This window comes from Brassica napus, chromosome C9 (assembly GCF_020379485.1).
Source record: "Brassica napus cultivar Da-Ae chromosome C9, Da-Ae, whole genome shotgun sequence".
Classification (NCBI taxonomy): Eukaryota; Viridiplantae; Streptophyta; class Magnoliopsida; order Brassicales; family Brassicaceae; genus Brassica; species Brassica napus.
This window is the reverse complement of record NC_063452.1, coordinates 12,267,345-12,282,132: the sequence shown is the minus strand read 5'-3', so window position 1 is coordinate 12,282,132 and position 14,788 is coordinate 12,267,345. Positions and strand designations below refer to the sequence as shown.

The 14,788-nt window shown below is 37.6% G+C and overlaps 2 protein-coding genes across 2 annotated transcripts; one reads left to right on the top strand and one right to left on the bottom strand.

Annotated features, from left to right (window-relative positions):
* Positions 1–121: 121 nt before the first annotated feature.
* Positions 122–685, bottom strand: LOC106378594 (kunitz trypsin inhibitor 6-like). Its single transcript, XM_013818700.3, has one exon. The coding sequence runs from the start codon at positions 683–685 to the stop codon at positions 122–124; it is 564 nt and encodes a 187-aa protein (XP_013674154.3).
* Positions 686–8,541: 7,856 nt separating this feature from the next.
* Positions 8,542–12,237, top strand: LOC106378596. The gene has a single exon (XM_048770006.1). It carries the CDS (start codon positions 10,837–10,839, stop codon positions 12,103–12,105), a length of 1,269 nt encoding a protein of 422 aa, XP_048625963.1. The 5' UTR covers positions 8,542–10,836; the 3' UTR covers positions 12,106–12,237.
* Positions 12,238–14,788: the final 2,551 nt, after the last annotated feature.

The window sequence follows — 14,788 nt, the reverse complement described above, 5'->3', positions numbered from 1 at the left end:
AACATTACATAACAATTCACAAGAAAAACAAAAAAAGAACAAGGTTATTTGATTTGAAGGGAAACATAACTTGAAAAAGACAACAAGAAAAGAAGAATACAAGTAAAAGGTGGAACATGTTTTAAGCCGGGGTGAAAGAGACGCCAAAGCTAGAGGTGTTGGACAATACCAACCTCGATATACCAGGATAAATCCCATCTAAACCGATATCGATCGGTTTGTCAGCACTGCCGAAAGCAAACTTGTAAGATCCGTTGACAGATTTCTGGATGGTGAAGGTACTGTCATAGCTTGACTTGGATCCGGACAGGACTACTTCTTTGATAGGCAGTGAGCTATTTGCAACTCTCCAGTACCCGGACTCATCACGGCAGAAAAAGCGCCTTGCGAACATGATGTTAAGCTCTGTTGATACACGTACGACATCATCTGATGATGATAATACAAATATAACTGGCGGAGGTGTTTCTACAATTGCATTAGAGAACAGTACAACTCTCCGTGGGCACGAGAAGGGAGAAAGCGTCCTGTTTCCGTAACGGGAAATCCATGCTCTTTCTTCCGGCTTCCAGATGTAATAAGGAGCATTGGCCCTTACTGGTTGTCCGCCAGAGTCAAGTACTACTTCCTTCTCACCAGCAACAGCACCAGATGGTGTTATCGCAATGAGCAAGAAAGATATCATCAGTCCGAATATTTTGATTGCGGCGCCAGTTGTTTTCATCTTTCTTCTTTTTCTGATTGTTTTGCTTTGTGATCTTTTTGTTGAGTTCCTTTGATGATTGCTAATGCTCTAGATTAGCTAGGGATATATAATGTGGTTCATTACTCTCTCTTTTTTTTTCTACACGCCATGTTGATTGTTGAACCTTCTTCTTTTATTGTATGTTGGTCTTAGTAGTGTTGAACGTGCTTCTTAATTAAGCTTCTTAACATTTGTTTTTTCCTTACGACCTGGATATTGATTACGAATTGATCTTCGTCAATGCTACCTACTAATTAATAAATATTATGCACGCTTCAGGCGAGCTTATAATGGCTTTAATCCAGTCTTTTTTTTTATCTTTTTCTTTTTTATGTATCCACGTGAACTGTGTAACATGCTTCTGAAGCTCTCATAATAATTCTTTTTCCCCCTTTACCAGCTGGAGATACGAGTGGATCTTAGTCAACGCCACTGATACGATGTGGAGGCCTTAGAAGATTAATACTTGTTTGAGTCAAGTGTGTAACAAATGCACAATCTGTGAGATTTATCCAAATCAGCTGCTTGTCTTTTTTTTTTTTTTTTTTGTAACTTAAATCAGCTGCTTGTTTGTGTATACGTTATGTAACATAAGCTCCACCGGATTCATTCGTCCCCACTTTGACAACAGAGCCTTTTTGATTTTTGGGTTCCTTGTATAACTGATAGTTATATTTTGGGTCCGTTCCAAACCAGATTTGAAACCAGTCTTGTTCATGTGATGTAATATTGCGTTGCTGCTTTTGTGCGTGAAAGATCAATCTGGTTCGTTATTATGTGAGCCGTTCAACCTAGATCAAAACAAAAGCTTATTTCGATTTATAATTTGAAAGATTTGATTCTTGTTCACATTAACATTTCGTGGTATGTAGATGATCATTTTATTTTAGGATTATAAATGTCTGCTTTTCTGATGCTGATAATAACCTTCCTTGCTCTTGTTTTAGAGATAAAAAAAATTGTTTCTGTTTATTTTACTGTTCCCTATACTACTGCTACTTGGCGATTCATAGACAAGTCTGTGTTTTAGGGTTTAATCCCCTGAATTTAGGTTTTCCTTTGAATTTGATGTAGCGAACATCCTTATTCCCTTATGTTTTGGTTTTCCTTTTTATTTTAGATAAACATTAGATTTCCTTAAAAGATTACGATTAAGGCTTAAGGATAAAAGATTAGATTCTAATCCCTAAGGACTTAGGAGTTTTCATCTTGTTATATATAGTGATCTCATGATTTGTAAGAGACACAACTTGATTAATATTTTATAAAACTTAGAGCTTTGTTTTACAACATCTCTTGAATCCTTGCAATCGGCTAGAACATAGGTGTTCTCAACGATCACAAGAAGACTTTGATCTTAGGAATTCGCAGACTAAATAGGATCATCGTGCTATCGGTTACTAAACGGTACTTCCGCTCCGTCAATTGGTATCAGAGACTTGGAACTTCGATTCTCATCGAGTTTCGATCTGGTGATGGCTCCTCGACCAGGCAAAGAACCGGCTAACGACTGGACACACTTTCAGCAATTCTTAGAAGATTTTCAAGAAAATTTTCATGATGAAATCCGCAGAACCTTGGCTGAGTCAATTCAGGCTGGAGTTCAAGTCGGAGTTCAAGCCGCACTAGCGGCAAACGCACCACCGGTTCAAGCACCTCAACGTCAACGCCGCAACAACAACCCCGTATTTGAAGAACATGAAGACGACGACATTGAGAACCCGTTTGGAGATCAAAATCGCGCACAACACCACCAGCGTCAACGACACAACGATGACGATCCGCGCTGGAGTGCGGGTATTAAAATTGAGATCCCTGAGTTTAAAGGTGGATCACAACCTGAGGAGCTACTTGATTGGTTTGTAACTGTCGGTGAATTTATGGAATTCAAAGACGTTCCAGAACAGAAGAGAGTACCTCTCATCACAACACGTTTTCGCGGACATGCCGCTTCGTGGTGGACAACTTAAACTGTCGCGTACACGACGGGGAAAAGAAAAAATCACATCATGGGACAAGCTAAAGAAACATATGCGCAAGTCATTCATTCCTTACAACTTTGAGCGCCTGTTGTTTCAGAAGTTTCACAATATACGACAAGGATCACGGCCCGTCGAGGACTACGCTAACGAATTCGACCAGATGTTGACAAGAGTTGACATCCATGATTCTGAGGATCAGTTGGTGGCTCGCTTTATCGCAGGCTTACGACCAAAACTACAAAATATGCTTCATCAATTTGATCCATGTTCTGTCTCCGAAGCAAGGCAACGAGCCTTACTTGTCGAACACCAGACTCGCCTCAACACAAATCAATGGACGGGTAACTCCCGACCTCGCACCACATCGACTTCGGAGGACTCCAAGACCGCGACGACTCAGACAGCAACGACGACCTTGGGTACAAAAACCACGAATCACACTGATGAACCAACGGACGTACGACCTTCACGACCTAATGCTCTCAGGTGTTTCACATGTGGAGAAAGGGGACATATTCAAACAGCTTGTCCAAATCGTGGTCGACGAGGATTACTTGCGGATAGAGAAATCATAGGAGATGCCATCTATGATGAAGAAGAAGCACAATCTGACGATGTGGAAGAGGAACAACTCACCGGTGATACGGGAACTTTTCTAATGATACGACGAAATTGTTTTGCTCCGAAGACAAGCGAGGCGTGGCAACGAACCTCTTTGTTCAGCTCAACGTGCACAGTGAAAGGGAAAGTATGTCGGTTCGTCATCGACTCAGGGTGTTCAGCAAACGTGGTTTCGGAAGAGGCCGTCCGCAAGCTTTCACTCAAACCAGAGGCTCACCCACACCCTTACAGGCTCCTTTGGATGCAAACTGGAGCTGAAGTGTATGTTTCTCAGCGCGCTTTGGTTTCACTTTCGATCGGAGCATTCTACAAAGACGAGATCTATTGTGATATCGCCACCATGGACGTGTCTCACCTTATTCTTGGTCGGCCATGGCAATATGATCGGGAAGTTATTCATAATGGAAAAACGAATACACACTCGTTTTTGTTCCAAGGACGAAAAATTACTCTCCTTCCGTCGCCGGACACTAACGACACAGGCTCGCTTACGACCTCTGCATCATCGTCAAAGCAAAATTGATGATTATCTCCAAATCTCAGTTCGAGCAGGAGTTACAAGACGCAAAGCCATTATTTGCTTTGGTTTCAGTCACTCCTGCACCGTCACAACGTCCTCCTTGCCCTCCAGAGTTTGATCCAATTCTCACCGAGTTTGAGGACTTGTTCCCGGCTGAGTTACCAGCAGGATTACCTCCCCTCCGAGATATTCAGCATCACATTGACCTGGTTCCTAATACAGTTCTACCAAACCGGGCGCACTACCGTATGAGCCCAGAGGAGCATGAGGAGCTTCGCCGCCAAGTTGAAGACTTATTGATTAAGGGATATGTTTGCGAGTCTCAGTCCGTGCGCGGTGCCAGCACTACTCATCCCCAAGAAAGATCGATCATGGCGCATGTGTGTTGACAGCCGAGCTATCAACAAAATTACGACACGCTATCGTTTTCCCATCCCTAGGCTCGATGATCTTCTTGATCAGATCGGAAAGGCCTCTATCTTCACGAAATTAGATCTTAAGAGTGGATATCACCAGATTCGCATTCGCCCTGGGGACGAGTGGAAAACCGCTTTTAAGACTCGTGAAGGCTTGTTTGAATGGTTAGTAATGCCGTTTGGCTTATCTAATGCACCAAGCACATTTATGAGAGTCATGAACCAAGCGCTTCGACCCTTTATTGGCTGCTTTGTCGTCGTTTATTTTGACGATATCCTGATCTTTAGTACCAACATGACTGAGCATCTCTCTCATCTTCGCGAGGTGTTGTTGTCTCTGCGGAAGGAAAAGTTGTTCATCGCACGACAAAAGTGTGAGTTTGGTGCTTCGGAGGTCCTTTTCCTCGGTTATGTTGTCTCTGCAAATGGCCTCCGTGTTGATCCACAGAAAGTTGAAGCGGTCGCGTCATGGCCTACACCTACTACAATATCAGAGGTTCGAAGCTTTCACGGACTAGCATCGTTTTACCGGCGCTTCGTACATAACTTTAGTGCCATTATGGCCCCAATAACCGATTGTATGAAGACAGGATCATTCTTTTGGACAGAGGAGGCGGCACGAGCTTTCACTCTTATCAAGGGGAAACTCACTTCAGCGCCTATCTTGGTCCTCCCGGATTTTGAAGCGCCATTCGAGCTTCATTGTGACGCCTCAAAGTTAGGCATCGGCGCTGTTTTAAGTCAACATGGTCGTCCGGTGGCATACTATAGTGAAAAACTGGCGGGTGCTCGCAGTCGTTACAGCACGTATGATATAGAGTTCTACGCCATCGTCCAGGACATCAAGCATTGGCGCCATTACCTGGCCCATAAGGAATTTATTCTCTTCACCGACACGCGTTGAAATATTTAGGGACTCAAGATAAAATCTTGTCTCGCCATGCCTCGTGGACAGCTTACCTGCAGCAGTTCACTTTCGTTATCAAACATCAATCTGGCAAGCTTAATAAAGTGGCCGATGCTTTAAGTCGCAGACATGGCTTGGTGTCTACACTTCGTGTTTCGGTCGTGGGAATGGAGTGCTTCGCGGAACTGTACCAAACGGACCCATTCTTTTCTGTGGCGATTCGCGATTTAGTACAGGGTGTGCGTTCCGACTACACTTTGGTCGATGGCTTCGTCTTTAAGAACAATCGATTGTGCGTTTTGGATTGTAGTTGACGGTTGCAAATCATCAAAGAACTCCACAATGAGGGTCACATTGGGCGGGATCGCACGCTTAAACTCGTCACCAATGATTATTTCTGGCCTACGCTTCGCCGGGATGTCGAGAGGTTTGTCTTATGGTGTGTTACTTGTCAACGTGGGAAGGGGCACGCCTCTAATGCAGGCCTATACCTGCCGTTACCAATTCCGACACAACCGTGGAGTGATATCAGTATGGACTTCGTGCTGGAACTTCCTCGTACTCAGCGTGGCCACGATTCTATTTTTGTAGTGGTCGATCGGTTTTCAAAAATGGCGCACTTTATTCCTTGTAAGAAAACGACTGATGCTGTGCAAGTGGCGCAACTTTTCTTTCGCGAAATATATCGACTGCACGGTCTTCCTGTGTCTATAGTATCTGATTGAGATTCAAGGTTTATTGGGCACTCTTGGCGTTCTCTCTGGAAGTTGTTTAAGACAAATTTAAATATGAGCTCTGCTTATCATCCTCAAACTGACAGACAGACTGAAGTTACCAATCGCAGCTTGGGCAATATGTTACGTTGCTTAGTGGGTGATAACCTTCGGTCGTGGGACTCTCTCTTGTGCCAAGCGGAATTCGCTCATAATCATGCTAATAATCGAAGTTTAGGTTTCAGTCCTTTCCAGGTCGTGTATGGTGTCATTCCACGGGCACCTCTAGCGTTGTCGCCTCTTCCTCGGCCTGATGAATTCCATGGTCGGGCGGTAGACCTGGTGGATGAAATCTCCTGTGTTCACGCTCAGGCTCAGGATAATTTGCAGGGAACGGCTATAAAATACAAACGTGCAGTGGATAAACGTCGAAGGGAAGTCCATTTTGAAGTCGGTGATTATGTGTGGGCGGTGCTTATTAAGGAACGGTTTCCAGTGGGACAGTAGAACAAGCTGAAGCCGAGAAAGTTAGGACCTGTCGAAGTCATTGAGAAAATCAGCTCCAATGCGTATAGGCTGGCTCTTCCGCCACATATCCGAACGGCAGACGTTTTTAATGTCAAGCATCTCTTTAAATTTGAACCAGATGATGACATCCTATCCGGATTCGTGGATGAATCTTTTGTACCGGGGGAGACCTGATGTAGCGAACATCCTTATTCCCTTATGTTTTGGTTTTTCTTTTTATTTTAGATAAACATTAGATTTCTTTAAAAGATTACGATTAAGGCTTAAGGATAAAAGATTAGATTCTAATCCCTAAGGACTTAGGAGTTTTCATCTTGTTATATATAGTGATCTCTTGATTTGTAAGAGACACAACTTGATTAATATTTTATAAAACTTAGAGCTTTGTTTTACAACATCTCTTGAATCCTTCCAATCGGCTAGAATATAGGTGTTCTCAACGATCACAAGAAGACTTTGATCTTAGGAATTCGCAGACTAAATAGGATCATCGTGCTATCGGTTACTAAACGGTACTTCCGCTCCGTCAGAATTCCTTTCAGGTTTGTTCATGGATATAATAGAGGCTCCAATGTTGTGTTACTGGAACGGTTGCATCAAGTTTAGCCGTAATGGCGTGTACTATGAAGGATCAAATCGTATGTATATTGTGTACCATCAGCTTCAAAGCGCAAGTGGAGCTTTACCGGATGGATCTGCTCTATCAAGTTACTGGATTAGATGTTTTCAAAAAAAGTTACTGGATTAGATACGCAGAAATCCAAGTAATGATATAATCATTTGACTTGGTTTTAAACGGCGGTGGAATTTAGAATGTTTCATAACTTTTTGAAATTCGATGGAATTCTTCATATATTTTTAAAAAATTAAAAGGTAAATCGGCAGTTTTTTGTTTTGTCGCAATTGAGCACCTTGAGCGGTAGAACATTATATATAAAAATTATTTTATGTATTATATGTTTTTACATATTATGAAATAATAAATATATATTGAATAATTAAAAATCAGTAGCTATTACATATATAATTAAATTGATGCAAATATATAAATCAATTTTATTAATCCAAACAATTTTTTTTTTCTATTTGATAGGATATATAACTAAATTTAAATGATATTAACATACATAGTATATTTTTAATATTAATGTCTATTAAATAATGATTTCTACTCATATGATTTTTTTGATCATTTGTATCTTTTATAGAAAAAAAATTAAATTACTCATAACAAAATTTTCATTATGGGATTAATAGTTTTAGTAATTTATAGATTTTTTAAAATAAATTTGTCAATGTTTGTTCAAAGCTTTTATCAAAAAAACATTGTTCAAAGTAAATTTCAAAATTAAAATATTTATGTATTTTATATGGTATATAATTTAATTTAAAACAATATATATATATATATATATATATATATATATATATATCTTTTAATCTTAATAATTAATTAAATTAGACTTTTTACTTATATGATTTGTAATTATTTGTATTTTGTCATAACAAAAATTTTAAACCATGGATAATAAAATTTGAATGTGAGACTTTTACTAGTTTTAATAATTTATAGTCGTTTTTAAAAATTCAAAATATAACATATACAGAAAAATCTAAGTTTTATTATATGGTTAATGTAGTTGTTTAATTTATTTTAATAATTTAAAATTAACCAAATATGATAGAAGATACACTAATTTTTATCAAATTTTTATTATTCAAAATCATTAATTGTCATATATACTTTAGCCACATTAGATATTTCCATAACTTTTATTTATGAAAATAATAAAGAACAATAATAATGAATTTATGGTTAGTTTAATAAAAAACTTATTATATATAATTAGATGGACCAACTCATTTCTCTAATGATTATAAGAATTATCCTAATAATGATACGTGGCTATAAAGGAATTTGTAACGTTTCTCAATTAATATATAAGAGAGATAATATTAAAGGAATACCGCACACTAGTAAGAAAAATGAATGGAAATTCTTGGTATTATTAACAAAATCATTACTTATTTATTGTTGAAAACTAAAAGGAAATAGGATTTATCAAAGCTAAAAAGGAAATATGGTCGAAAAAATCCAATATATCTATACTATACTAAAAGCTCTATATACTCCACTCTAAAGCTGTCCACGTCATTTATTATATTCAACCAATCAGAGAGTATTGTTTGGTCACGTCACCATCAAACTTCTCAAAAAGCTTCGAACCTATTTCCATTGATCTTCTCATCTTTTTTTCTCTTGCAAAAACGTTTCTTGAAAGGACTGTCTTCTTATCTCTCAAACCTTCCTCTATCACTCATAATTATATATTGATTCAACTTATAAAGTCACTAATAATAGATTGATTTGTCTGTTTGAGTCGATTTCATCATCTCTCCTTCAGTTCTAAATACAATTTTTCAGTTTAAAATTCACATTGATTCGGGAACACTCAACCGACGAATACTATAGTTCATCAACCGCAGGCCATGTTCGAAAACGCGGCAACTCGGCCGAGTACACGGCCTTGCAACGCTCGGCGGTACAGAACCGCCGCGATTTCATCAAAATCGGACAAAAAATCGGATTCATCAAAAAAGTCCAGGCTTTTGAATTTTAAACGCTTGGAATTTGATGTTACGTCGCAAATCTACAGTTTTTATGCAAAAATTGATAAGAAAACTGCAAGAAAATGATGTTTTATGTTAAAAAAGTTCGAGGCGGCCATGAAAATTTCGCAGTAGAAGTGAAAACCCTAAAAGGAAGAAGACGAATTAATTACAAATTTGCCATTAATGAAAAAAAAAAATTCTAAAACAAAAAAGAAGGACCTGCGTTTTGAACCCATGACATCCTCCGTCATAAAACCGTCTTTTGCCACCGGACCACGTTGTCTTTACAAATAATCGTAGAAAATTATTTAATAGGTTATAGTTTTACGTAAATTAAAAAAAGAAAAAGATAACAAATGAATTGAAAAAATAAAAAGTGGAACCATACATACAAAATAAATATTATGGCCAAAACACAAAAAAAAAAAAGATGAACCCAAATTTTTTTTTTTGAAACTAAGATGAACCAAAAGTTAAAAACAGAAACATTTAAAATTGGTTCAAATAAAGAATTTAGGCGACAATTAATGACAGCAACAAAATAATAAAACTACAATAAATATACTCCAAAAGTTAACACCAACAATTAACACAAAAATCATATAATCACATATTAATCATTGTTGTATCAATCATTCCCAAAAAATAATTACATACTATAACAACAAAGTAACGTTAATATACAAGTGAAACATTAAACAACGACATGTATCCACAAAAATCTGAATTATAAAACACATAAAACAATCAGTCGAAAAAGAGAGCTTGACAAATATTCTTATGTGATACATGAGAAATCAATATGCTAAGAAACAATTAACCGGCTGGTTAGAAGCGTTAATCCAACAATATAAAAAAAAATGAAATCCTACTATCAATTACATTACATTAAAAAAAACTATCAATTACAACACATTTAAAAATGAGAAATCAAAAAACTACTACACTTTTATAGTAGGAGCAAAATTCTACAAACAATAAGTTGTATCCGGTGGTTTAGAAGAATATGAACTTCAAAAATATAAATATCATATTTAAATACAATACATAACTGTACATGGACATTAACTTTAGAAGAAAATAAAATGTTACATTTATTGATTTCAAAAATGTATTTTCTCATATACATAAATATGTTATAGTATTCTTGCAACCAGAAACATATATTATTCAAATAAAAATAATACTCTTTGTTAAAATATATATTTCCTCTTTATAAATAAGTGTATGTTCTTTATTCACCAAAAGAAAAAAATTTAAAACGAAAAGGATAAACGAATATCTGACACATGAGAGAAAATGATTACAAATAATAATACATTGCAAACCAATATTACAACAAAGACACACACAAAATCTAATTTAATTTACCACCTACTACATATTTTAAAACCCATCGAAAATAGTGAATAAAAATTAGTATTCACCTGCAAAAGAGGGTGTGACTTCTTTTTGTTTCCATTAGTTAGCGCTAAATTTATATATAAATACACTTAAATCAAACATTAGTTACATGAAAATGGCTATATGTTACATATCAAATTTCTTTTTGTATTCGCTCCTCTATGACATAAAAGATAAGCTGATTTCAACACCATCTTCAGTGTGTTCATAAAATATAGACATATCATAAGACCAAAGCTAAGTGGTGCATATACCAAATTTTTTAAAATTTCTAAATTTATAGAAAACAAAAACGTAAAAAAAATAATAGAAAACTGCTAAAGATACTATCAAACATTAAAGTTAAATTTAATACAAAGTAAAAATATTCACATATTAATAATAATTATGAATAATATATTTAAAATTTATAATCCGCGCGTAGCGCGGACAGAGGATCTAGTATATATAGATAGACTTATTTCTTATCGCATATACACACACCCAACGAAAAAGAAACAATCATTTTTCACACTCCAATCAGATTATACATTCTTCTCGACTTCCATCACCATGAATTCTTTCGATATGAACCCAGACATGATCATCGAGATTCTTTCTCATTCTCCTGCTTCGTTGGTGGGAAAGTGTAGACTCTTAAACAAAGAATGTAACAAGAGAACCTACGATTCTTCCTTTCTCAAACTCAATCTCCAAAGAACCAATTCCGTTTCCGGTTACTTCCTCGAATTCAGCGAGAGACTTAGGGTTCATTCCGCTATTGTCAGAGATTTAGGCAACATTCCTTGTGGGTCTGATGAAATCTCGCTGGATTTTCTACCACCAGGAAGAGTAAGTATTAAAGCTTGTGACGCAAGTCATGGGATTTTGCTTTGTGTTAATGATCTTCCGGTTAAAGGAAGACAACCGGAGTACATCGTCTGCAAACCAACCACCAAACAGTACATGATTCTACCTAAACCAAAAACCCGGTATTTCACAATCGCACTCGGTTTAATGGTTAGTGGGTCTGATCCTTTCCGGTACAAGATACTGAGGCTCTCACAGTTACCTGGCAACGAGAATAGGAGGTACAACTTCAGTTTCACTCTCGTTTGTGAAGTTTTCGATTCGGATTCGTTTGCGTGGAAGAGATTAAACAACGTGGAGCTACCTAAAGAAGACTTACTGGTTCCAAGAACTGCTAATCCGGTTGCTTCTTACGGGTTCTTGCATTGGTTAACGACAAGCAACAATGTATTCCGGTTTTGTTTCAAAACCAATTCTTGGTCATTTTTCCCGGTTCCTGAGAATCTAGCGAGCGATGATTCTCTAAAGTTGACAAGATACGATGGAAAAGTTGGAGTTATTAGTTCGAGGTCGAAGGAAGGAGTGGATTATCAGGACTTATGGGTTTTGGAGAGGAGTTTGGGCAATTCTTGGGTACATGTGAAAGAGATTAAAAGAATAGGGCTCGAACCTGTGGGGTTCTCAAGCAACGACGTCGTAACACTGGCTGACTTGGATGGAATGTGTTCATACAATATGAATAACGGGAAATCTCAGAAACTACAAATAAGAGCTCCAAAGTTTTTCCCTTCTTATTATTGGACCATGAGTTATTTTCCTTTCTATTCTGACTACGAGAGAAGTGAGCTCGGGAGATCTAATGGCTGAACATTATCAACAAGACACAAGACATAGACAGGGTTTAAGACTTATGTGTGAATATGGGGTTATTGGTAGATAATTTTCAATAATTTGTCAATAAGGAGTCGGTAGAATTTATTGTTCGAGTGCATTACCGAATGAGATATCACTACAAGAAAACATCAAGGATTCTGAGGGAAAAAATCGTCGGAATTTCGTCGGAATATCGTTATTCCGACGCAATTCCGACGAAATACGTCGTCGGAAATAATTCGTCGGAATTTCTTTTTTCCTCTGAAATCCCTCGGAATTTTCCGACGGAATTCCGAGGAAATAAATTTCCGAGGAAATTCCGAGGATCCCTTGTTTGTCGGAAAAGTCCTCGGAATATACCGAGGTAGAACTTCGTCGGGATAATTCCTCGGAAGTTCATCGATCGATGCGTGTTTGGACATATATACATCGATCGATAGGAGTATACCGACGGACTTTTTCCTCGGTTTATTCCGAGGAACTGTTCCCTCGGTATATTCCGAGGGATCCGTTCCTCGGAATTTTCCGAGGGAGTTGTCCCTCGGAAAATTCCGAGGGAAATGTCCCTCGCTATGTTTTTTAAAAAAAACGGATCGATCGATGCGTTTTTGTTCAAAAACGCATCGATCGATGTAGTGAAAAATATAATTAATTTCCTCGAAATGTAAAAAATATTAATTTTTTTGAAAAAATAAAATTTCTGAAATTTAAATTCGAAAATATGAAATTAAAAGTAAAATTGAAATCATACTAATTAATATTCAAAGTTTCACAAATAAAAATAAAACATTCCGAGATTGGGGAAAAAAAAACTACGGGTCTGGCACGTCCGGGAACACCTCGTTCGGGTACATCCTCTGCATCATCTCCATCATTTGCTGGTTCAGCCTCCTCTGTGCCTCATAGCCCGCCTGTTGAGCCGCCATCTGGGTCTCCAACAAAGATATTCGATCATCTTTGTCCTTCAACTGAGCCGTAAGTACTTCTGGATCAACAAAGGGCGGTGGTGCAGAAGAAGGAGGAACCGACCGGGTGCGACGACCCAAACCGAACAAACGTCCCTTCTTCTTTGGAACCGACTGAATAGAAAAAAGCCAAATTTAGAAATTTAAACCAAGAAATAAATGAATTGAACTTAAAAAAAAAAAACTTACGGATTCAACGATTTCGTTGATTCGAAACCGGGACAAGTTGGTCGAAGCCGTCGAAGCGTCATCCTCGGTTTGAAGCTGAGACACTTCGTCTACCACCTGAGTTTGGACCAGGTCGACCACGTCCCTCACAAGACCGTCATCAATCTGGCCGGTCTTCTTGTTGGTATACGCCCTCCTCATTAGGGCGAGATCATCGACCGGCTCGCCATCATTTTCTTCCGCCTTGAAAAAAAACATAAAATTAAAGAAACATTAGAAATTAGAAGAAATGCACAATAAATTTAAATTCTGAAACTCAAATAATTGAAGAAAAAGCGGTTGAACTTACCATGCGATCTCCGAGAGTGGCAATAGATTGAGCACCCAAGTTATGCTTGTAGATGCCCTTCCCTTTACGGTCGCTCCTGCGGTTGGTGGAGTTGGTGGAAGAAGTTTCTTTCGTCTCCTCCTTATCCCAATGCGCACACAACTCCTTCCAGACCGTATCGTTCATCGACTTTGGGACCTTTTAATTAAAAAAAAAGAAAAAGTTTAATAAATTAAAAAATAGTTTAATAAATTAAAAAATTGTTTAATAAATTAAATCGAACCTTATTGATTTCCCACTTCTTCTTCCACTCGTGGATCTGCTTCCCATAGTTGTCCATTACTTTATGGACGAAGTGGTGATAGATAAAGAGCGTCTCATCGGAATTCCAGTTGAACTCTTGCTGAAAAAAAAACACAATTAGTAGAAAATTTATATTAAAGATTAAAAATATAAGTAAAAAATTAGAATACTTACCGCAAACTGACGAAACCACAGAACCTGCTTGTCGGTTGGGAAGTGAGTGAAAGTCGGATGTCCACTGTCGAGGGCCGAGTACATCATACGGTTGATCCATGCGCTGATCCCGTTCCCGGATCGGTTGAACCTTATTAAAAGAACAAACGGTTAATAATGAATCCAAATTTAAAGAAAAAAAAATGTTTAATTACCATGTTTGACCCCGTCCATGTGGATACGGAGTGAGATACGGAAGATGGTCACGACCGGGCTGTTGAACCAACTCCGCAACCCTCATCACTCCCGGAGGACCCGGAGGAACAGGAGCGGATGCAGCAGCGGGAGCGAGAGGAGCATGAGCGGGTGCAGCAGAGGGAGATGTATGGTTGGAGCTGTGGGGCGAAGGGGAATCCTGAAAATGGCTGGAATCCCGAGACTGGCTCCCCGTACCACCACGACCACGACGCTGTCGAGGCCGGGTCTGATCATCATGAGACCTGTAAATTAAAAAATATATATTTAATAAATACAGAAATATATAAATTAATTTTTTTTATTAAAAAAAAATCCCAAATAATTTAATCACAGAAAAAGATTTATATATATTAAATTTTTTTAATAAATATATAAAAATAGTTCTAATAAACAAAAATAGTTTTAATAAATAAAAATTGTTTAATAATTAAAATGTTTTGTAAAATCCAAAAAATCGAATTTATATAGAAATTTTTTTTGTAAAATCCAAAAAATCGAATTT